Source organism: Zeus faber, assembly GCF_960531495.2.
Source record: "Zeus faber genome assembly, chromosome: 16".
In the NCBI taxonomy this organism is placed as follows: domain Eukaryota; kingdom Metazoa; phylum Chordata; class Actinopteri; order Zeiformes; family Zeidae; genus Zeus; species Zeus faber.
Window position 1 is genome coordinate 24,075,405 of NC_137202.1, and position 13,180 is coordinate 24,088,584.

Sequence of the window (13,180 nt, forward strand, 5' to 3'; positions counted from 1 at the left end):
AAGTCAACCAATCATTCCTCAGATTGGCCCGCGCCCTCTGAGGAGTTGAGTTCAGTCATCCCTTTATCTCAGCTTTCTTCTCTCGTGGGTTTTTTTCTGCCGCTTTTTCTTAGTTGTAATTCATTCTTCAATTTCTCAATTTTTTTTTGTGTGGGGGGTGGGGGGGGTGGTGGTGGTGGTGGTGGTGACGGGGGGGGGGGGTGTACTCCCCAACTCACGACGTGGTGAAAAGATGAAGTTCGGCCGCGCCCGGATGTGACTTTCTGCTCGCGAGATGGCTGAATAGACAGAGGCGCTCCTGACATGATTTAATCACACACACGCACGCACACACACACACACACACACACACACACACACACACACACACACACACACACATACATACAAACAGGTACACAATAAATCATGTATATGCACACATGCGAAAACACACACACAAACACATTCACGCACAATGACAACCAATTATATTTCTTAAAAAACCCAAGATATCTAAGATTTCTAACCAAATATTTATCTCATTCTGACACAAACAAATACAACAATTCCATATTAATGCACGTGTTGGAATTTCAATGCTCAGTATTGCTCTGCACTAATTCTCTGTGCAGAACGCGCAATCCGTCGGAAAACGCATGATCGCGTTCCGAAACCTTGCTCAGCATCCCCGCCACCGCCCCCCAGTGAAGTAACATTAAGATGGCATCCCTAAAATATTATTCCCCTCTAATTGGGCAGGCAGGGGAGAGATGGAACCATTACTCTAAACAGATTACACGGCACACCTCCAGATTCTTGCTCCCCCCACCCCAGCCCGCCGGCTCCGCGCGCCCGTTTGAACTAACAATAACAGGAGGGGACAACTGTGCCGGAATCTAAATTAATTTCCAGGGGACGCTCAGGTGGATTTTTAGTGAATCATCTAAGACTCACAGCGCCGCGCGGGATGATGGCTCGCTTTGCACATTGACACGTTTCCCTGCAACGACGGCAGCGACAGCGGCGGCGGCAGCAGCAGCAGCAGCAGCAGCAGCAGCTACCCATTGCATCCCCTGAAAAAGTTCACCATAAAAATGATCTGCATTTACATCTCATGAATATACACGGGAAAATACACATATAAATTATTCTCTAAGGGAGATGTCCCCCTGTATATTCAGCTATTCGGCTGTCACGAGTAACCGCGTCAATGCGCGTGATTAATTTAAAATGTGATTATTTTTTCTTTTTAATCCCATTAATTGCATTGATCCCACTAAGCCTTTCGCAGTTTCTTGGCTACCTGTAGACGTAGCACCACGTCATATCAGCTAAATCAAGAGAATCGGAGCCAGCACAGCACATGCACGCAGCCACCGGCTGCATGTTTGTGACACCGAGCCTGGAAGGGTTCGGAAGGATGAGTTGGGGCTGAAATACACGATTTTGGTTTTAGTTCTAGCTTCTTGGCCACGCCGCGCGCCTGATTAACAAGGTGCCGGTGATCAATAGAGAGTAAGATAAGATAAGATAAGATGACACTTTATTAATCCCCGGCCGGGAAATTCAGGCGATGCAGCGGTGGCGGCAAAAGAAAGAAACGGCGAAGTCGAGAGAGGGATAAGAATAAAAATTAGATATAACACAAGGCGTCTATCTGAGTTGACGTGAAGCAGCACGGCGGTGACTCGTCTGCCCAAGATGGACACGTAGCAGTCAGTCTCCAGCAAGTAGAAGTTGCAGTATTATACTGATGAAACTTAATATTATACTAACAGCGGCAGTAAAAGAATCAAGGTTAACCGCCAAACTCTGCCGGATGGCTCGGTGTCTCTGCGAGAGCTTGCACTGCCAAGCCTTTCCTCTGGCAATTTCAAGTTTCCTCACCTGCTCGCCTACTGGCCTAAATCGACTAAAGTATATGGGGCAGTGAAGATCGACTCCCTCCCTGGCGGTGATTAGTGGAAAAGTCTGTCTCTTTTTCGGAGATTGGGCTCTTTACGAGTGACTCGGTGAAAATACCCCTCCGATTTTCCAACTCTTTTATTTGTTTGATTCACTTGGTGCAACGAGAAGAGTCAGTTCGGCTCCGAGTAATCAGTGGAATTCTAACGACAACTTTGGGTGGAATCTTCTTCTTTCTTCTTCTTCTTTCTTCTTTGGGCTGCTCCCGTCAGGGGGCGGCTACGGCGGATCCTCCGCCTCCAGCACCTTCTGTTCTGCGCATCTTCCTCCCTGACACCGACCGCCTGCACGTCCTCCCTCACCACGTCCATAAAGCTTCTCTTTGGCTTCCTCCTTCCCTCTGGCCTGGCAGCTCCATCCTCAGCCTCCTTCTCCCCATGTAACTCTCATCCCTCCTGCACACGTGTCCATCTCAGTCTGGCCTCTCTCACTTTTCCACCAAAATGCCCGACCTGAGCTGTCCCTCTAACGTACTCATTCTCAATCCTGTCCGTCCTTGTCCCTCTCAATGAAAATCTCAACATACAAAGTGTGAATGGGTCGTATCCGTTCACCTTTTATTTTTTCCCCCACGTTAATTTCCCCCTCGGTGGATATTTCCCGCCCTGGAGTCGCGCGGGGCTCAGGAGTCATCGCCTCGGCTCGACGGCGCCCGATGGGTCACTGGTGACTCGCCTCCTTTTTCGTCGCCGCCGTCACGGCGACTCGCTTGCCGACGCGGCTCCCGTGACTCCCGAGCCATCGAAAAAGATTTTGTTCCCGAAACAAACAAATCGTCGCGCGAGCCCGGCGTCGCTCGTCCTCGGCAACTGCGCCGTCCCCTCTCCGGCCGGCGCTCGGCGCTGCGGCCCCCGGTCACAAAGCGCACCGCCGATTGACTCCGAGGTGGTAGGGCCGCCTTGGGAATATGCGCGCGCGCACACACACACACACACACACACACACCTGCGCCGACCTCGCAAATGTGATGCGGGCCTTGGGAGTTTCGATGTAGACCTGGACTTCACGCTTTGTTGTTGAATTGGCCGCCACAAAATATCACGTTTTGAGTGTGTGTGTGTGTGTGTGTGTGTGCGTGTGTGGGCGTGTGTGCACGCGTGTGCCTGTGCGTGCGTGTGTGTATTTTCCACCGAGTGGGAAATGTTAGAAAAAATAAATAAGAATTGCACCGGATGACATTTCCAACATGTGAGACAAAGTGCAGCAGACTCTAATTAGAGTTTTGCATTGTTTTCCCTTTTTTTTTTTTTTTTAAACCTCTCTTCACCTCTCCTCCACGTAGCTATTCTTAGCGGGAACAGGAAGGGAGTTGTTTGAAAAGGATGAACCGAGTGAAATTTGCTCGTCGCTCAAACGGGCGGCCAAGAACACCCTGACGCAAGAGGCGAGCAGGGGTTCTTAATGCACCTCCGACCCTCAGCAAACACAAGTTGTTGGCAAGCGGCGAGCGAGAGAGAGAGAGAGAGAGAGAGAGAGAGAGAGGGAGAGAGAGGGAGAGAGAGAGAGAGGGAGAGAGGGAGAGAGAGAGGGAGAGGAAACAGCTGGGACCTTATTTCTTTATTTCCTTCTTGCCTCTCACATGCTGTCCTGGAACACCCAGTCCCCTGGACACTAAAAGTGGGGGCACTTTTTACACAGTGCCAAAGAATCTTTTGTTTTTATTTATTTATTTTTTCCTTAACATCACCACCTGGCCCCCTACTCCGGTGGTTTTTCGACCGCCGTGCCACGAGGGTTTGCATTTTTTCAAATTCGCAAGGCTGCACTTTGCTTCGCTATGCAGACATATCACCGGTTCGCGCCAGAAAAAGCAGATCCGGGGGAACGAGTTTCCCTGCGACCGTGAGAACTCTCCTCTCTTTGCCGGGATCCGGCTCCGGACAAGTTGCTCGGTCAAAAGAGTCGTTTCCGGGCAGGTGTGGCGCGCGGCGCGCGAGGGAGGAGAACGAGTCCGCTTGGTGATTTCGACCGAGTCGTTCAATTCCGTCAAAATGATTTATCTCGGCGGAATGAAAGAGTAAATTCAAAAGTCACGTTCAATATGAATTGTGCCAAACGCAGGGATTTTTTTGCCTCCTCTTTCGCAGAGCGACTCCGAACTCCCGAGTCATTTCTGTTCGCAGGGAACGATTCGTTTGCGAGACGGTAGACCATAATAATAAGTAGATTACGCAGGTTTCTGGCCTCTTTAGCGGTTGACAGTGTGCTGTGGTGGCAGAAGGTTGGTGAGGAAACACTGCCATCTAACCAGTCAGACTTAGCCAATATATGCTACCAATATATGTTTTTTTTAATCTTGCGTTCCATGAGATAAGGAGGGGGAAAAAAAGATTGCGACTCATGCACACTGGTAAAGCCATAAAAACTGAAAACGCACATCCCGATTGTGGCTCGGCGAGGATACCTTCAAGGTAGACCACTTACCGGGGTAAAAGGCAACCCTTGTTTGAGAGAAGCCGTGTATGAAGGGCCGCGCTCCGTCCCCATCTTATCTGTGGACTCCACTGATTGTTTGAGATCTTGCCGGCGAAAACATACTCCGGGGTGGATGCTGTTTTCATCAAATAAACTCCACTAAAAGGTCCATTGTGCATTAGTCTGCTTCTTTCAGCGCCGGCAGTGTTTGCCTTCTGCCTGCGCCGCCAAGCCCGGGTCGTAGAGCCACAATCAATTCAGTGCATTTTCAGGGCGAAATTGATGGAACGGGGGTGAATTTTTAAATGCACTCACATCAAACCCGGTGTTATTGTTGCCGCGCTGTGTATCTCCAAAGACAACGACATTCGGAGAAAAGGTCGAGATTGAAATGCTGCAACCGGCGGGAACAAAAGGTGAGGGATTGGTAAATATATGCCACTGCATTCCTCTTCTCTCTGAAGGTGACCAATAAGAAATAGATAATAAGTGGTTTGACCCGAGAGAATGCACTTCTGCACGTCTTCTTTCAGAATGGGAGTCTTTACGGACCCTTGTGAAGGAAGGACATGAAATCCACTTTTGCAGGTTTGGGATTATTTCATTGCTTGTCTTTTCATTTTTCTGGCTGTTTGGCTGAAGTAAGTTTTTTTTTTCTATCAATTGCATTTTAGAAAAGAAAAATCCAATGGCATATTTACCTTGTAAACATCCTGCAGTATTTGATTTTCTTTTTTCTTATATGCAAGTGAAGTATATGAGTCAAGCATAATAGCCAGAATAAGTCTTTAATGAAATATAAGACTTAATCTAATGGCTGTGTCTGAACAAATAATTTCACCGGACAAGTTGTGGCCAGGGGAGGAACGTACGCCACCGGTGCTGCTGCTGCACCACCAGACAACCGTGTTGAAGCCACGGGGATCAGAGGCGTTAGAGGGGAAATAGCACCAGTCACTTCAAGACCTGCTGAGCTGTGACTGACTAGACAAGACTGCAAAAAACCTCTATGTGTTTGTATTGGGAGTTGTCTACATCCAAGGTTCTGACATACATATATGCAAATTATGTTACTGCATATATAGGGACGTCATGATTGGGTAATTCCATTCTTAAATTGGATTCTCCCATTCAAAAAATTCTTAAATGCTCTTTAGACCACGGGACCGGTGTGCTGCGTCCAAAATGACATACTAGTATAGTATTTAGTGCGCTAACTGAGTGTTAAGTGTCCAAAACCGTAGTATGCTCAAATAGTATGTGAATAGTACCAGTATGGCATAGTGCATCAGGTGAAATATCATAGTGTGCCAACACTGCAAACTATGCTGGCAAGCGTATCCCACAATGCATTTCCGAGGGCATTAATGCATCAAATAATCATCAAATAGCAACGGTGTTGTCAAATGGAATGATGATAGAGTCTTCTTTTGACTCACATATGTACGAAAATATGCTGGAAGTAAATTCCAGATGCAGGAGTGGTGTTTCAACATGTTACATTATATATACTGTATATATATATATATATATATATATATATATATATATATAATATACAATATATCGTATTGTTTGACTGTGCTGCGACGATTTTCACACAGCATCCCTGTTCACCATGGAAGATTTGACAACAGAATTTCGGTCAGAAGACATCATGGATGACCCGCGTTTTGTAGCATTCGGCAGAGTCCAACACTCAACCGTACTTCAAGGGGTTGACATCCAGCTCCGGCAGACGGAGCCACTCATGCAAACAGAAAGATCAGGGGGTGGCTTGAGAATTTTCTTTTTCCAGATCCCAAAGGATAACTGGGAGAAACTAGGGAAAACCAGGCGGGACCCGGGAAGGAGTATGTCTGTAATGCAAGGCTATGTTTTGTGTGTCCTCATGCTAAAGGTGGCTGCTCAACACCAGCTCTAAAAGCCGAAGCGGCCGAGGCAGCTTCTAAGAAACCCATGAGACGCCGCAAAACGCCCACATGGCCGAGCGCCCTGGGTGAGCGTCTCAAACCAGTGGGCGGGCTGAACCATCGTTGTCTCCAGGTGATTTTTTGAGGGTTTTTTTTGGGGGGGGGGGTTTTCTTGATCCATTGTACGGCGAGACAACGTCTGACAGGATTTGATCGCACAATAGATCGCCTTCCGCAGCCGAACAGACTGAGATTTTCCTCTCTCCTCTTATTCCGTCGCGGGGGATAACCCCCCGGGGGAACGCTCCGCTTGTCCGACGTGTCATCTCGCGTTTAAAGTTTTAATCGTGTGCATCAATAACCCATCACGTCTCGCTCCGGGGCGGGGCCCGGGTATCTCACAAAAATGCGGGGAAAGCCATTTCCATAAAACTAACACATTCTTGTCTTGGGGAATACCTGCGTCAAAGCATGATCGTCAGCTGGCTGCCGCCTTGAGAAATCTGAGTAATCTTTAAACATGATGTCAGCCGCTGCGTTGCTTCAGGGGCAGATGAATGACCCTCTCCTGATGAGCCATCGAGCGTCACAGCATCATGTTCAGATGCCTCGCTTTTCCTGCTTGGCCTGCTATTGTGCAAAGGTGAATTGAGTTTAAAGAGTCAATGCTAAAACTTTATTAACACTAATAATAATAATAATATATAATAACCTCAGTATGTAAAATGCCATCATTTGCATTTCACTCTCTCCGTGATACTTATTGCACCAAAGACCAAAATGCATCTACAAACTGATTCCACTTTTATGATTTCACAATCATAAAAAAAAAAGCATAAATTTGTCTTAATAACCTAATCACAATTATAGTAAAGGTCTACATTAGCCTGCTGTGACAGCTATTAAACTAATTAATCACATGCAAACCTGTCAAACATGATTCTGTGCCTACTTTATCACTTTGATTAGATCCACAAAATAAAAGTGTGGAGGGGTGAGAGAGAGCGAGGGGGGGGGGGTGGAAAGAGCCACGGGGGAAGGACAGAGGGAAAGAAAGGAGGAAATAAAAGTGGGAGACGGAAAGAATTTGGAGGAAGATGAGAGAAATTAGAAGTATCCAGGAGTGAGAGAGTGAGAACACACAGAAGTCGGGCATTTATTCGGTCCTTAAAATGCACTTTGTGCGGCAACAGTGCAGTCTGAGTGCCAGGGAAGTGCCGGGAGCCCATGTAGATGCGATGTATTATGGTCCCCAAGCACAAATCATTCATGAGAAAAGGCACACATGCATGTCATTTCGAGGACTAAAAAACTAGGATTCCGCTGAATTATTCCTGCACGGAGAATGCAAATTGTGCTCCCGTGTGTGCGTGCGTGTGCGTGTGCGTCAAAAAAAATACAACCAGAAGTAGTACTTCCTGATTAATAATTGTTTCGGCTTTTTTCTCCCCAATACAACCTCACAAGCGGTATATTTTGCTGCGACTTGTAGCCGGGCGTTCCACCGCTGGCGCACACACACGAGTTCCATGCTGTTTTTATCAGCATCCCGGAATCACATCAGCGGGTGATGTGAGTGCGACCCTTGAGGCTTGCGAGCTGGACTGGATTAATGAACGGGCGCGTGGGGGCCCAACACCCCGGGGCCCAACATGTCTGGCACCGACAAAATGGCCGGAGGAAAACAAAATTGATCTTCATATTCGCAATATTCAAGCCCCCTGATTTGTATTTAGTCCAGCTTTGCTTTCGCGCCATGCGTGGCGCTCTGAGCACGATGACGGCGCTCGGTGACATTCGCAAAATCTATGAGAAGGTCCCTCCGCACATTGGACCTGGGAAGACCCCGGGAAGGCTTTAAACCCTCCAGCGCGGGTTTTGATGGCTATTGATTAAAATCCTTTTGACAGATATTATCAGCTAAAGTATAAACACGTTTTTTTCTTTTAGAATCTGAATCAGAATCCTTTTATTTATTTGGCCCAGCACATTTCCATATACGAGGGATTTGTCGCGGTGAAGATTGGTGCATTTCTGTGAAAACAATCGGTATAAAAAGGGAAAACGCTTAACATTGACAGTACTTTACTGAAAATAAAAATATATAAAATAAACAAAAACAAAGGAAAAATATACAGACTATACAAAAAGCGATTCTTTGCACACTACACAGGATACGTAAAGTTACTGTAGGATACGTTCCACTGAGCTGGGCTTAAGTTGAAGCATGGGTATAGTGCTGTGTATAGTGTATAGTGCTACTGTACAGGATGAATAAATATGTATACAATAGTACAGGCACAAACATGAACGAGTAGCTATAAATTATTACTAAGTTATTACTAAATTACAAATTCATAAGGTGACGTGGAAACGCGTCCGCTCGAATGATATTTTGGGAGCCCCGCTGTCCCCCCGTTCAGAATTGAATTTCAACCCATCGTGAGATACCAAAGCCTGGGGGCTCAGGCTAAAATGGAGGCGTTCTAATGATAAATCATCCCATAAACAACGACGACGACAAACACAGCGGCAAACAGTATCGCCGGTTTTAAACATCAAACATCTCATGGTTAGCTCATTACAGTAGCCGCCTTCATTGGGCCGTGTTTCCTCATCTCCGTACGCCCACAAACTCCGGTCAAACACCTCTGTGAATTGGGGGCCCAATCCATTTGATTTCATGGATCAAGGAGCTCCTGTGCAACCGGGTCCAACGCGTTAAATGGAATGGCTGTCTATCTAATGAACCAATTTGAAGCACAGGTGTCCCCCAGGGCAGCGCTATTTCCCCCTCCTTTATTGTCTATTTATAAAAATGAGATTATGTGCAACAATAACCACCCGCCGGCTCTGATTAGGTATGCAGGAGACACTGCCCAGGAGGCCTGTCTGGGTTTCCATCTAGTCTCAGACGGCAACAAAGCAAGGAAAAGAAAAAGTGTTATACAAGAGACAGATTGCGATGACACTCGCAAACCCTAACCCTAACACCTTAAAACCAAAAAAAGAGTGCGGCTGTGAGAACAGCTCCACTCGAGTCCCTGCGGTTCGGCGGCGGAGAGCAAAGGCCGAGTGAATACCTTCGCCGCCGAGATTGGACCGACCCCCTGCCCGTCGCCATGAGTGGAGGCTGTTTTACAGGGAGGGACGGACGGTGCCCTAATGTGGACGCTTAACTCCAGCTTGCTGCAACGTCAATAATTGCACCCATCGGGTGCTGCGAACCTGAAAGTGGTGTAAAGCCGTCGTCTAATGTCTAAAACCAGACAGGAGACAGCTGTTCACATCAACCCCTCTGACTTCACAATATGGAGGCTTCCCCCGCATCAAAAGGTGTGGTTTTAAAAGATTATTTACCCATATGGCCATATCAAAGCTTTTGCACCCTAGACGGTGGAGAAGGAGGGTATATTTTTATTTATTTTGCCTTCCAAAAAGGTTTTTTATCTATATCAGCCATTACCAAACTTAAGAATGCAATCTTAAATTTGCATCCAATTTGAAATCTGAATATCTTCTTATTTCCTAAACAGAACAATTGCAGTGCAAATTAGTAATCCACACAGACACACATAAGAATTTGTAAAGGAACACATTTTAAAAGAGGGTGAACAAATAAAAAAGCTAGGTCAGATAAATGAAGAGTAACATGTCATTTAAATCCCATGGCTTTGTTTCATGGTCATTTCAATCTTTATTACAAAATTGAAAATTAAAAACGTATTATTTATTTATTGTCAATGACTTCTGGCGGCCCACCTGCAGTACTTTCACAGCCAACCAGGGGGCCGCTGCCCAGACTTTGGGAAACGCTGATCTATATTATTAATCTAATATCACTGATTCCCCTTCACTTGATCTTCAAAGTCGGGATAAATCACATTACTACGCGTGAGCAAAGGTAGGGAACAAGGAATTACCGGTTAAGATTTAACTATTGTGCCAAACTGTGGGTGGGGGTATGTGACCTTTTATACTCAAAAGACACTTTCCCTCTATCCGAGTTCACGCCAGTGCCAGGTGCGTTTGTTTATCACCAGGCCCCACACCAACCCCCAAATGTTTATGTTGGATTGGTATTTTTCATCGCTGTGACTTCACTTTGCATTTAAAAGCCTGTTGTCGTCGCCCTCGGTAAATCTAATATGCCCGGCTTGCCTGAGTAACTTAAAATCACATTAGTGCTCCAGTAGCACTCGCACTCAGCCATACGAAGGTCTGCCTCTGGTCAGGAGACGTGGCGGGGGAAAAAACTGCAAAACAGATTTGATAGAGTCATCAGGGGAGGGGGGAGCTTCTCACCGTACCAGATCTCACAAATTTCATTTCTAATATGTTGATGATAACAAAAGGCACCTTCCAAAGCCCTCAATAAATCAAACTCCGATGTCGCCGTGTGTGTTTCATGGGCCTGTATAGTCATGTATGTTTAATGCACACCTAACGCAACTCCCCAAAAGGTAATTTAAGAACGCAAACCCCAAGACAGGGGGATATTCATTATTTTGGGGACGTGCGTGCGTGCTGTAGACGGCTATATCGCCCAAGATAAATCTAACCACCACACATCACTGTTATCCCATAAATATATGAAGCAGCCAACTTCGGTGACACATATTTCTCTGTTGCGGTTATCACTCCCAGGCCATCTGTAGTTTGTCAAATGGAAAGAAACATTTATCAAGATGTGGAGATGTAAATTACAGACAGTGGGCACACATGCCGTGCATGTCGAGCTCCCCATTTTGAAGTGCAGGGACTGCGGGGACTTTCTAAACGGACATGAACTGTATTGTGATGCTGTATTCAGACAGACAATTAGACCTCTATCAACGGACCAACCCAAATGTCAGAAGACAAGGGCATACCTGCCTCATTTAGCAAAAGGTCACACTGAGTGGCATCAGTGTCGCACCTTCACCCGTGAGGTATTTAATTGTAATTGCTGCACCATCCCGAGAAACATGGCCTGATTTTCCCCATGAATAATGAATGTGTTTTGATTATTAACGAATCATATATTCAGTGTGAAGGTATCTCTGGGTATAGCTCGGTGTCAAAATGATCAAGGGCTGAATTTAAATAAATAAAAATAATTGAAAGAGAAATAATTGAAAGAGTTCAAGTATATTTATTTGTTTTTAAATGGAAATCCTTATGCAAAGCAACAAAGCGTCATACAAGTGCACATTCAATACGCCGATATCAGCAGGCGCGTAAAGCGTACTCTGTATTGGGCACATATCCGCAAATCTGAAATCCGAAAAATGCAATATTAAAAAGTGCACAGACAGAATGGTGAGTTCACCTCAGTGTTGCAAAATGTGATAAATAAGAAAAACTCCTCCATGGCCAGAACCGGACGCCCTGCATGCGTGCGTAATGGTGGTGCGTAAAGGGTGTCGACGAACGCAACGAAGAGCGATCGTTTTCAGGTTAGGGGCACGGGATTTAGCGACGCCTGTCAGTGTCGGGGTTTGCGCGTGTTCAACTCACACTGCTGTTGTGTCCAGACCGGTGCACCATGGCCTGGTTGTGCGCGGAGTCTCCGGACAGAGCGAAGGTGCTGGTGTCCAGATGCGGCCCGGAGCCTCCCCTGGTGTCCTCCCCGGAGCGCCGGAACTCTGCCCTCGGCTGCTGCGCCGTCTCCAAAGACGCGTCTCTCCTCTCCAAAACCTCGGCGCGCGTTTCCCCGGCGCTCCGCGTTATCCTCCTTGCTCCCCCGCGTGGGGTTTCATCCGACACGACGCCCTGGATGTCGTACCTTTCACGGGATGCCCCGAGACCCCCGTAGCCTCCGTACCCGGGCGCGGCGCCTCCGTCATTCCCAAACCCACTCCCCCGGTCCCTCGGCGTCCCTCCGGCGTAGCGTGGATCCGCGGCGTCGGCCAGAACGGTCCCAAAGAAATCGGAACCCGTTCCAATGTCATTTTTCGAGACGTGGCCCTCCGTCGCCCGCAGACAACGGTGCGCGTTTTTGGATCTCGGGGAACTTATCTCAGCGTGCGCCACGAGGAAAGCCAAAAGAGAGAAAGAGCGCAGTGACCACAAGCCCGGCATCGTTTCACCTGGCTTACATGTGACCGGGGGGGAAAGATCAACTTCCTTAGCGGTACTTTGTCATTCAGCTTCCCCGAACGTAGCGCGGGTGTCACCATGGGTCTGAGGAGTCCGGTCGGAGGAGCCGCTCTGCTCCAGGAATCCGTCAAAGTGAGAGAGCAAGTTGGGGAGGCGCTGCGCGTCACACGCGCACACGCACGCACACGCACGGGCGGGCGCGCGCACACACGCATACACACACACACGCGCACACACACACACACACACACACACACACACACACAGCACACAGGAGGGATACTTGGAGACCCGCGGAGCTTGGATCTGAAAAGCGACAGCAAAAATATATACTTATAGAGCCTAAATTACACCCATTTCGTGAAACCCTGTTACCCATAATGCCAAGGATTGCGATCACAGTGGAGTTGTGATTGGCAACAGTTCACTGGGTGCTTTTGCCCCTCATCTGAGGAAATGGATCCTTAAAAAACTACTAAGAAATGGCTGAGCAGCTCAGTAGGCAACGCTGCAGGTGCGTTTCGTGGACGCGCTCGTGTGCGTGCATGTCTATGGCACCGTGGAGCGTTTTAAAGTGGTAATCCAAGAGTTTTATAAAAAAACAAAAAAAAAACATGTTTGATATTCATCCCATATCTATTTAGCTGACACTTTATAAGAAACAGCCGTTCAATGAATTAGCCCTCCTCTATGCTGTTGCTATTGTTGGTGGCGGGGTCCGCCAAAAGACGGCACGGCACACGGCACGGCACACGGTCACTTCAAGCACCTCTAACCACAACCTTGCTCTGCGGTGATGGTAAGCAGAGCACTGCGCGATAAAG

At 47.4% G+C, this 13,180-nt stretch overlaps 1 protein-coding gene across 1 annotated transcript in view; it reads right to left on the reverse strand.

The window, feature by feature from the left end:
- Positions 1-12,338, reverse strand: part of LOC307242113 (VPS10 domain-containing receptor SorCS3-like) — a gene marked incomplete at both ends in the record, with an annotated part of 47,804 nt that extends 35,466 nt beyond the window's left edge. The window contains one exon of the mRNA XM_080016447.1: positions 11,775-12,338. Coding sequence (XP_079872573.1) covers positions 11,775-12,338 — 564 coding nt within the window. The remainder of the gene's footprint in view (positions 1-11,774) is intronic.
- Between the last annotated feature and the right edge of the window lie 842 nt (positions 12,339-13,180).